General features: G+C 36.4%; 3 protein-coding genes across 3 annotated transcripts in view; 2 read left to right on the top strand and 1 right to left on the bottom strand.

Annotated features, from left to right (window-relative positions):
- LOC125666395 (ubiquitin carboxyl-terminal hydrolase 40-like) overlaps positions 1-389 on the top strand; it is a 48,053-nt gene extending 47,664 nt beyond the window's left edge. Inside the window, exon 31 of the mRNA XM_056152062.1 lies at positions 1-389. This exon is cut by the window's left edge and continues 80 nt beyond it. Within this exon, the coding sequence (XP_056008037.1) occupies positions 1-26 (26 nt within the window). The 3' untranslated portion in view covers positions 27-389.
- A 4,107-nt stretch (positions 390-4,496) lies between these two features.
- Positions 4,497-10,801, bottom strand: LOC125666869 (UPF0538 protein C2orf76 homolog). Its single transcript, XM_048900196.2, has 5 exons — positions 10,639-10,801; positions 8,432-8,482; positions 7,215-7,252; positions 6,227-6,308; positions 4,497-4,858 (listed from the first exon to the last, which is right to left on the bottom strand). Exons 1-5 carry the CDS (start codon positions 10,757-10,759, stop codon positions 4,782-4,784), a joined length of 369 nt encoding a protein of 122 aa, XP_048756153.1. The 5' UTR covers positions 10,760-10,801; the 3' UTR covers positions 4,497-4,781.
- The window catches only part of LOC125666867 (transcriptional repressor NF-X1-like), a 29,512-nt gene continuing 29,303 nt past the window's right edge, over positions 10,779-10,987 (top strand). Inside the window, exon 1 of the mRNA XM_048900193.2 lies at positions 10,779-10,939. The gene's annotated coding sequence lies outside the window, so the exon portion shown is untranslated. The remainder of the gene's footprint in view (positions 10,940-10,987) is intronic.

The following is a 10,987-nucleotide window of genomic DNA, read 5'->3' as shown; positions in this document are numbered from 1 at the left end:
GTATAAAAGTGGACGATTTTACGTGATTGCTGTAAAACAAAAGTGGACGATTTTACGTGATTGCTGTAAAACAAAAGTGGACGATTTTACGTGATTGCTGTAAAACAAAAGTGGATGATTTTACGCGATTGCTGTAAAACAAAAAGGTGGATGGTTTTACATGATTACCGGTTCTGTAAACGGAAACGTGGAGGGTTTTATGCGATTACTGTAAACTAAAAAAGTGGACGATTTCATGTGACGTTTGGAAGGAAATTAAGTTATTTTTGAAATTTTGTTGATGTTTGTATTCATCTTGATTGTTAAATGTTTACAACTCTGAGGGCTTTCATTTCAGAAAATATCTGAAGTACGATAACATGTGATACAAATAAAAGTTTGCCTCCATATCCATTTGTTTTCAGGAGTGTAGAAAAGTGAGTTACGAAAGTTGAACCTGGATTACCGTATAAGTGGAATTTTTAATGAGACTAAAATTTAGCAATTTTTCCATTAAAATGGTTATATGTATTTAGCGACAGCTAATTTGAGCAACTTTATAATTCCATGAAAGATGACTATTACCTTATTATTGATATGGAATAAATTGTAAGCGATATTCAATTTTAGCTATCTCATAACTTTTGCTAATAATGCTAAAATTAAATCCTCGCTAGTTATTCTGCTCATACAGTATTATGAAGGCAAGTAGAGATGTTAAGTGCTCTGACTGGTAGTAACAATATGTTGTTAGTGAATCTGTGGTTGGAGATAAATTATTTTCTTCACTTACTAATAAAAATACAATTGATAAGAGAATAGCAATATACATGCAGGAGGCTAAGCTGTAAATACTGGATTATTAAGTAAAGAAGGGTATGAAAATATGATTAGAAAGATGGGCAACATACATTTAGTGGCATGTATGAGACATCGAGCGAAGTAGTCTCACAAACTAGTTGTAAACAGGATTTGAGCTAAACCGGTGTACTATTCGTTTCATCTCAAACTAGAACTGGTTCATAGAACCGAACTGCCTCCTGACACAAGTGAATTGGTGCATGACTAAACACACTTAATTAGAAGTTATATGGTAATGGTATCATACTACTCTGATTAATGTAATGGCTTATATTCACATATTCCTGGATTTGGATTGACAATAAACTGCAGGAGTAAATGAAAGGCAAGATTTCAACCACACTGACAACAATCAAACTACAGGAGTAAACGAAAGGTAAGATTTCAACCACATTGACAACAATCAAAGTACAGAAGTAAACGAAAGGTAAGATTTCAACCACATTGACAACAATCAAAGTACAGAAGTAAACGAAAGGTAAGATTTCAACCACATTGACAACAATCAAAGTACAGGAGTAAACGAAAGGTAAGATTTCAACCACATTGACAACAATCAAAGTACAGAAGTAAACGAAAGGTAAGATTTCAACCACATTGACAACAATCAAAGTACAGGAGTAAACGAAAGGTAAGATTTCAACCACATTGAATTGACAACAAAGTACATGAGTAAACAAGGTTAAGAGGTTTAAAGTTTTGCATCTGAACAAAGAGGAAAAAGCAGTTTAGAACTCGCTATAACTATTCACAGCCGACATTACGCTTTGTGATCTCGAAGTAATAGATTCGAGCCCCGTTTGTGTCTTAGCTGTGTTGCATGAATAGAGAGCAACTGTACTTTCACCAAACAGTTGACATTTAGAAAGAGAGGATCACATTTTGTATGTAATCCTACACACCAAGGTCTAGTGTCAAGGCAGGCATTGATACAATACAAAAACAAGATGTGTTTGTGAAACACAAATGCCCCCCGATAATAGCCAATTTTGAAGATGGCCAAGGTCACAAGGGCAAATATCTTGGTACCAGTAGAAAGATCTTGTCAAAAGAAATGCTTATGTACAATATGAAAGCTCTAATATTTACCAATTAGAAGTTATGACCAATGTAAAAAAAATAAATAAAAGTAGGTCAAAAGGTTCAATACCCACGGAAAGGTCTGGTAACAAGGAATACTCATGTGAAATATCAAAGCTCTATCACTTATTGTTCAAAAGTTATTAGCAAGGTTAAAGTTTTCAAAAAGTAGGTCAAACTCCAAGGTCACAGGGTCAAAAATGTTGGTACCCATGGAAAGGTCTTGTCACAAGGAATACTCATGTGAAATATCAAAGCTCTATCACTTATTGTTCAAAAGTTATAAGCAAGGTCAAAGTTTCAAAAAGTAGGTCAAACTCCAAGGTCACGGGGTCAAAATTGTTGGTACCCACAGAAAGGTCTTGCCACAAGGAATACTCATGTGAAATATCAAAGCTCTATCACTTACTGTTCAAAAGTTATTAGCAAGGTTAAAGTTTCTGACAGAATTACAGAAAGGACAAAAACAATATGCCCCCCGATCTTCGATCTCGGGGGCATGAAAACCCAATTACTAGTGGTGTGTCCCCGAGTGTCATGCATACTTAAAAGAAGATGGGTGAACTTAGTGAACAATAAACCTATTCATGATTGGGCACCGGTCGCGAATTGGGAGTTTAAAATCCACGTTGATGGTACCTGTAGTTACAATAGAGGTGCATCAAAATTGGTACCGTATAAGTTTTACATTATGACCCCTGGGTCGAGGCCTCTGCTGGTGGACTATTAGTCCCCGAGGGTCTCTACAGCCCAGTAGCTAAGTACTTCGTTACTAGCTTGAAAATACGGATGTATATTTAATTGCTGTTATAAAATTAGAAATTCATTTCAAAATTAAGGATTATCTCCCTCATGCATAGCTCTTATCCTTGGACGAATTTGGCTCCACTTTTTGGCACGCTATTTTTGGCTATATTTAGCTCTTAAACTTCATAGTTATTTCGGATTTCAAACATTTCGGTTGAGCATCACTGAAGAAACATTATTTGTCGAAATGCGCATCTGGTGCATCAAAATTGGTACCGCATAAGTTTTACATTATGACCCCTGGGTCGAGGCCTCTGCTGGTGGACTGTTAGTCCCCGGGGGTCTCTCAGGGCCGTAAATTAACCTTCAATTTGGAGGAGGCAGGAAATTAGGCGGGGGTCTGGGGGCCGCCCAGGCCCCCAGACGTCGAGCACATTTTGTGCACACTGAACACGTTTCGTGCAAAATCCTTGATTCTAGGGCCTTCCAAGATGTTACTTGACTAACTCATTCTAAAAGAAAGATTTGGAATGCTTTTTAAGGGAGGTATCATATTCTTAGTTATTGGAAACAACATAAATTCTAATGAACTTTAAATTTTAATTTTTTTTGGCTCAAAAGTTGGAGGAGGCAGCTGCCTCCTCCGCCTCCATGTAATTTACGGCCCTGGTCTCTACAGCCCAGTAGCTAAGTACTTCGTTACTAGCTTGAAAATACGGATGTATATTTAATTGCTGTTATAAAATTTAGAAATTCATTTCAAAATTAAGGATTATCTCCCTCATGCATAGCTCTTATCCTTGCACGAATTTGGCTCCACTTGTTTGGCACGCTGTTTTTGGCTATATTTAGATCTAAAACTTCATAGTTATTTCGGATTTCAAACATTTCGGTTGAGCATCACTGAAGAGACATTATTTGTCGAAATGCGCATCTGGTGCATCAAAATTGGTACCGTATAAGTTTTACATTATGACCCCTGGGTCGAGGCCTCTGCTGGTGGACTGTTAGTCCCCGAGGGTCTCTACAGCCCAGTAGCTAAGTACTTCTTTACTAGCTTGAAAATACGGATGTATATTTAATTGCTGTTATAAAATTTAGAAATTCATTTCAAAATTAAGGATTATCTCCCTCATGCATAGCTCTTATCCTTGGACGAATTTGGCTCCACTTGTTTGGCACGCTGTTTTTGGCTATATTTAGATCTAAAACTTCATAGTTATTTCGGATTTCAAACATTTCGGTTGAGCATCACTGAAGAGACATTATTTGTCGAAATGCGCATCTGGTGCATCAAAATTGGTACCGTATAAGTTTTACATTATGACCCCTGGGTCGAGGCCTCTGCTGGTGGACTGTTAGTCCCCGAGGGTCTCTACAGCCCAGTAGCTAAGTACTTCGTTACTAGCTTGAAAATACGGATGTATATTTAATTGCTGTTATAAAATTTAGAAATTCATATCAAAATTAAGGATTATCTCCCTCATGCATAGCTCTTATCCTTGGACGAATTTGGCTCCACTTGTTTGGCACGCTGTTTTTGGCTATATTTAGATCTAAAACTTCATAGTTATTTCGGATTTCAAACATTTCAATTGAGCATCACTGAAGACACATTATTTGTCGAAATGCGCATCTGGTGCATCAAAATTGGTACCGTATAAGTTTTACATTGTACAGTATCATTACTTAATTCGAAGAGATCTTTCAACGTTGTTTAATTGAAACTGAGACGTGTGTATGAAATTAATGATATCTTTAAATAATTGAAAATATCTCAATTATTTGAGTTGATGTTAATTTGTTCCGGTGTATACAGAAGAAGATTCTGACAGACTGAGTACATTTTAATTCCACTCTTGTGTGTACAAGGCAGCTGGAGTGTTCAGATAGGTGTAAGCCATCACATGATCAATTCTTTCTTCTTCAATTTCATAAAACTGATGAGAGAAACATCACAACATGTTTCCTCTGGGTCATTGTCTTGACCTCTGTGTCATTGTCTTGACCTCTGGGTCGTTTGTCTTGACCTCTGGGTTGTTGTCTTGACCTCTGGGTCGTTGTCTTGACCTCTGGGTCGTTGTCTTGTCTTCTTGATGTTTTAGGTAAGCGAATCACCAAACTAGATGAGGATCCTGCTTGTATGCTTGGTAATCCTCTAGTCTGAAGAAAGAGATCTCGGTTTCATTCTCTGGAAAACAAAGTATGGATCATATGACTTTGAAGTGGTTGACAAAACTTTTCACAAATATAAATATCGCACGCACACACACACTGGCAAACATGCGTACATGTAGCTGCAAAAATATAGCCCTATACGATTTTTTTTTATTCTGACGATTTCTCCCCCCCCCCCCCCCCCAAAAAAAATCGGAGAGGGCTACATTATTGCAGCTAACATACATGTACATGCACACACAGTACAAGGGACACACTGAAAACATCACAGTTCCCTCAGGTTACAAACTTGCATAGATTCTCATCTCATCAATTTCATCCTAGTTTTTTTTTTTTGGTGGTTCCTACAGTGCACAATATTATGCCTAATGTATAACGAAATACAATACAATGGCAGAACGATAGATGCCTGATGCCACAATCTCCATTTTGACATCACAACTGAAGCAGTGACGGATCTAAATTAGGAATTGGAGGGTGAGTTAAGCACACACACATGATGATAATCGACGTTATTTTCGACAGAAATTCAATATTGTACATGTCTATAAAAACATTTGACATCAAATAATTGTCATCAAATTAATTCATTCAGGGCTTGTGAATGGATTTCAATGTACATGTATCATTACAACAATGAAAAAAGACCCATGGGCCACATTGCTCACCTGTGTCACCTTAGTTCATATTTAAAGATTTAATTTCTCAATATTATCGCATGTAAAATGTTGATCCCTATTGTGGACCCAACCTACTCCTGGGTGCCATGATTTTTACCAACTTGAATCTGCACTATGCAAGGAAGCTTTAAATTTATGTAAATCTAAACTTTTTTGGCCAATGGTTCTTGAGAAGATTTTTAAAGATTTTCTCGTTCTATTTGTGTGTAAAACTCTGTCAACTTTGATCCCCTATTGTACCATCCTACCCCCGGGTGCCATGATCTTAACAAACTTGAATCTGTACTATGTCAGGAAGCTTTCACGTAAATTTGTACTTTCCTAGCCCAGTGGTTCTTGAGAAGATTTTTTAAATGACCCCACCCTACTTTTGCCTTTTTTGTGATTATATCCCCTTTGAAGGGGGGCATGACCCTTCATTTGAACACACTTGAAAGCCCTTCACCCAAGGATGCGTTTTGCAAAGTTTGGTTGAACTTGACTCAGTGGTTCTAGAGAAGAAGTCCAAAACGTAAAAAGTTTACAGAAAGCTATATCAAATTGAAATAAAACAATATTAAATATCTTACTTCATCATGTAACATAAATCATAGAAAATATATGCTGTCGCAGCAGTGGGAGACAGAAAAATCTCACATGGCTGTCTCACATGGGTGAAAGTCGATCTCACATGGGTGATAATGTGAGAAAGTAAATCTTACCTACACCACTGTCAATCAGAGTATCACCATCTTTCATAATCAGCTGTTCATCCTCCTCCACATTAATCACAGGATTGTTACTCTGGAATTTAGTTCAGAATCAGGATTATGACAGTTCTAAATGATGTTTGTAGTATCCCACATTTTTGAATGGACTGGATCTAAAAAAAAATTTGAAGGGGTGGGGGGTGGGGGATGTTTAAGAGTGATAACTCTTGTTTTGTATTTTCTGTATGTACTCCCATGAATGAGATGTGCTGAATCTAATTAAAATCAGATCCTACAATCCGCTCATCACATAGATCGCTATACTAGTATAGTGATCTACATGAGCGAATCAATATATAGGATCTGATTTTAATCAGATTGGCTGAATCCTCAAACAGATTTTAAATTCCTCCAATGTTGTCACGCGTGTCCTCTCCATGACTCCCTTGCAGGAACCAGGCTCCATACCCATAAACTTAGAATAGACTTCAGTCAAATTTTCAAATGACTCTATTCGCTGTAGTATTGATACAGACTTATAGACGACCAATAAAATTCATGTTGTGATTAAATTTTAAATATAATTAAAAAAGTAAGGAATTCATATAATTTCAACTAGCCAATGGCATATATACAAAATCTCATTTTTGTCAAAAGTATATTCTGAGTTAACGTTTGTGGAGCCAGTCCATTGAGCTCGGTACCATACCAGGTTGTGGGAATATAGGAAAGTAGAAAATTTGGCTGGACTGGAAATCAAACCCGAGACTCCTGCATTACTAGTCAGATGATCTAACCATTGAGCTACCCAGGCCGATATCCATGACAGTCCATAGAGCCCTAACTACTGCAGAGGAACATGCTTACTGAAAATATTTCCCCATTTTACTTATTCATATTTAATTTACACACCCATTTACCCAATAAGTTCTTATGACTGCTTTCATTTCTAAGATATAAATAACCTAGGCTATAAGAAATGGAGAAAAGCAACACTGACCTTTGATCCATGAGCCTTGTGGGATATCTTCAGTGTATCTGTGAGTATAGATAAGATGAATTGTAATCTCAACCATATATAACACTGAACAGAACTAATTCAAAACACAAGATCTGCAAGGCGTAGCTTTTTCTATGAAGTTCTGAATGACCCTGAACTTTGACCCCAAAATTGATAGGGTTCTTCCTCTCTTGATAACAAAGCTGTATGTGAAGTAGGAAATCAATGGAGGGCAAAAAAAAAGGGGGGGGGTGTCTACAAGCTTTTTCTATGAAGTTGTGTAGTGACCCTTTGACCCCAAATAGGGTTCTTCCTCTCTTGTTAACAAAGCTGCATGTGACGAATGAAATCTAGAGTGTCAACAAGCTTTTTCTATGAAGCTCCATAGTGACCTTGACCTTTGACCAATATCTTTAGGATTCTTCCTCTTTTGAAAACAAACCTACACATGAAATATCAAATCAATGGAGCAAAAAATGTGACCTAGCTGTAGATCAGTGTCTACAAGCTCAGTGTTATACACACTCACACAAACGGACTCATTAGTCTATACCCCCTTTTGCAAGGACTTGCGAGGAGAAAATCTCTAAAATGATTCTACTAATATGTTAGTAGTTTATTTTTCAAATAAACATGTCTAACTGATGCCCACTAAATGTGATATTTGACATAGCAGTGATCATTCAGTGTAATGTTAACTTTGTCTTACCTTTGAAAAACTCTGAATATTAAATGTCATGTCTCAATAAGATTTTACTGCTATTTCTCTCTGACAGGAAAATTTAAATATTCAAATCACATGCCTTAAATTTTTTATCCTTTCTAAGTAGAATTTTGAAAGTTGAATTTTATTTTTTGGTGCTATATTTACAAACTAAGAAAATGTGATCTGTCCATTACATTAATACTTTTGTCCCAGAAAATGAAATATTTTCCTAACTGCCAACCCATGTGTCAAAATGTTGAATCAGAGTGGAAACCAAACATTTCCTTTTAAAAATCATAAAATTATGTTGTGCATGCATTTCATCATACTAACCGAGAGTGAACAACCAAATACAATTCTGGAAAATGACAAATTAAGAAAAATTCATAAAATAATCATGATAATGCAAAACATATCCAGATTGCTCTATGTACAGTATATAACATGTATAGCATTTGATACCCATCACCTTAAATCACCTTCCAATTTTTTAAAAGTCAAATTAGCTTACCAAATGAATACTTCTTATATGGAGGAGGCAATCCTGGTCTTGTAACAATATCTGGAAAAAAAAAGTCTTCCCATTTACTACCAATGCCACTCAGAGTACAATGCAGTCTGACTAAAGCCAGCCCCTACTAATTCACTTTGTTATAGTACAACAAAATGAATTAGTAGGGGCTGGCTTTAGTCAGACTGAGTACAATGTACATACACAGTGAGTACTAGTAATTTTACTTCCACATTATCTCCGAACTGCTACAGTCACAGTGGCTCAATATCCATGTAATTATCAGCATAACATGGCAATTGGGTGTTACTTGATTCTGTGCCCATTGTTTTTTTAATTTAATATCTTTGATATATAATTATCATGATTGACTTTGAATGAATTACTGTTTTGGAAGATAAAATTATGTGAACGAAACTGGAACAATACATCAAAACTCAAGGCCAAAACAAAGATAGATTAGTTGTATGTTGTTATAGAATTACAAGACAAAATTACATGAAAGAATCCAGATTGAGAATACAACACTTTTTTAAACTTTAAAATCATACCACCATTGTAGTGTTCCGGATTCTTTCATATAATTTTGTCTTCTAAAACAGTAATTCAATGTACTATATATAATTTACTTAGTTTCGGCCTTGATATATCACAAACCCGATTGAGTATACTCAGTAAATTGTCCACCTTGTTCAGTAGTGTCCAATTTGTTCTGAGTATACTCCATATTGGCTTTGTGATATATATTTATCACATGTTTACTCCTTTATCCAGTGGATATCACCCATTACATAAATTTTAATTATTACATTATGTTTTTCTACACAATTTGTGATGTCACAAATAACTGTAAATTTTACGTAGTTTGTTTACAAAATGTCTGGATAAGCAAAATTCCCAACAATACAGCAATGTAAATGAATAATCGGGGAGGGGGGGTGGGGTGGGGGGTTGACATATGATAAAAAGAATATCCCAAGGTTTGTGGTCTGATAAGATTTACATCCAATTTTAACTCCTGTGTTTTCTATCCCCTATCCAAGGCTCGGGGATAGAAAATACACAACTCGTTGAATATAAATCATATCAAACCACAAACCATGGGGCATCCTATATTGTGATATATAATGGTCACCGTATCACCGATACCAGTTTACATCTCTACAAAGACACAATGCCTTGAATGCCTCCACACTTGACACTGTCACTGTTGCCATGGTTGTCATCAAGTTGGTTCCACTCAGTGACGAGTCACAGAACGATCCAATTAAAATCAGATCCTAAGATACACTCAATCTTACGCAGAGTAAACGGCGTGGGTCTAAGTAGTCTGACTTTAATTAGATTGAGTCACAGAAAGAATGAGTGTTTATTAGACCCATTGGGAACACTTTCCCTATAGCGAGATATTCTCGCAAAAACACGATTATCCCTCTTTATCGAGAGCAAATACATCCCGTACAACCAAGAAAAACACCCGAGGAGTACATCATCTCTTTGTGTTTCATGTGAAAACAAGAAAAAGTGCTAAAATGTCCAATACTTCTGCAAATATATAATTCTGAACAAAAACACAAGGTGCATTGGATTTCAGCCTCTTTCCCTTTAGTCCTAAGTATCTTACGTTTTCCTGGCTTTTTTATGATTTTGATATTTATCGTGCCTGGAAAACGGCATGGTAAATATCAAAATTAGAAAAAAAGCCAGGAAAACGTCAGATATTTTCCCTCATACTCAGCGATGTTGCTTCATGACTATTTCTCGACTGTGTTGTCAATTTTATAGAGACAATGCGTGTAATATCGAGTGTGTCGCATTTACTCAACATTGCACGGAATATGCCATTATTTTAAATTAAAAGACTGTCTACTTTCTCGCTTTGGAGGGATAATCGCGTTTTAGCGAGATCTCGCTAATTCAGTATAGGGGTGGGGGTGGAGTGTTCCCAATTTTCCTGTTCATAGGTCACAGTTTCACTATGTTGTTCATAGGTCATGGTTTCACTATGTATATTTGTAGAACAGTTTAAATTAACTGTTTAGCTGATGGACCACTAACCTGACTAGAAGCTAGGGTGTTTAATAAACGATATTGATTTGATTGAATTAATTAATTTTGGCCCCAAACTTTGGGTGTAGGTTGCAATCTGCCAATCTCTGAATTAATGTATTTCTCTGCTGCAGCTGTAGTGGCAGTAGGCTACTCACCATTCCTGATGAAGTCTTTAAAGTTGCTCACACTCTGTGACAAATCTACGTCGTGGTAAACTACGTGTTTCAGATTTCGATGTTCAAAAGAGCGGATCAAACGCACAGTGACAGTCGCCATTTACGGTAAGAGTCCTCGCGACACAGAGTTTTCAAGCGCGAGTTTAACGCAGGTGATGATGAAATAAGTAGTGTACAAACCGAAAATGATTGCTCAACAAATACGTAACTTGCATAACTCCACGCATACATATTGATAAAGAATAATTTAAGATAGGAATCATTGCCATTTGGTGCACAAGTAAGTGTAACACAACTTAATAAAAGAAGAGAACAATATGTTTTCCCG

This window comes from Ostrea edulis, chromosome 10 (assembly GCF_947568905.1).
Source record: "Ostrea edulis chromosome 10, xbOstEdul1.1, whole genome shotgun sequence".
In the NCBI taxonomy this organism is placed as follows: Eukaryota; Metazoa; Mollusca; class Bivalvia; order Ostreida; family Ostreidae; genus Ostrea; species Ostrea edulis.
Note: the sequence above shows the minus strand (reverse complement) of the source record. Positions and strands in the feature narration are given on the sequence as shown.

Excerpts from the sequence above, each read along its gene's own strand:
- LOC125666869 (XM_048900196.2), bottom strand. The coding sequence starts at position 10,759 with ATGGCGACTGTCACTGTGCGTTTGATCCGCTCTTTTGAACATCGAAAT. Across the intron at positions 8,483-10,638 it reads TAAAGACTTCATCAGGAATG|ATATTGTTACAAGACCAGGA; the intron begins GTGAGTAGCCTA and ends TTTTTTTTCCAG. Across the intron at positions 6,309-7,214 it reads ACAAGGCTCATGGATCAAAG|AGTAACAATCCTGTGATTAA; the intron begins GTCAGTGTTGCT and ends ACTAAATTCCAG.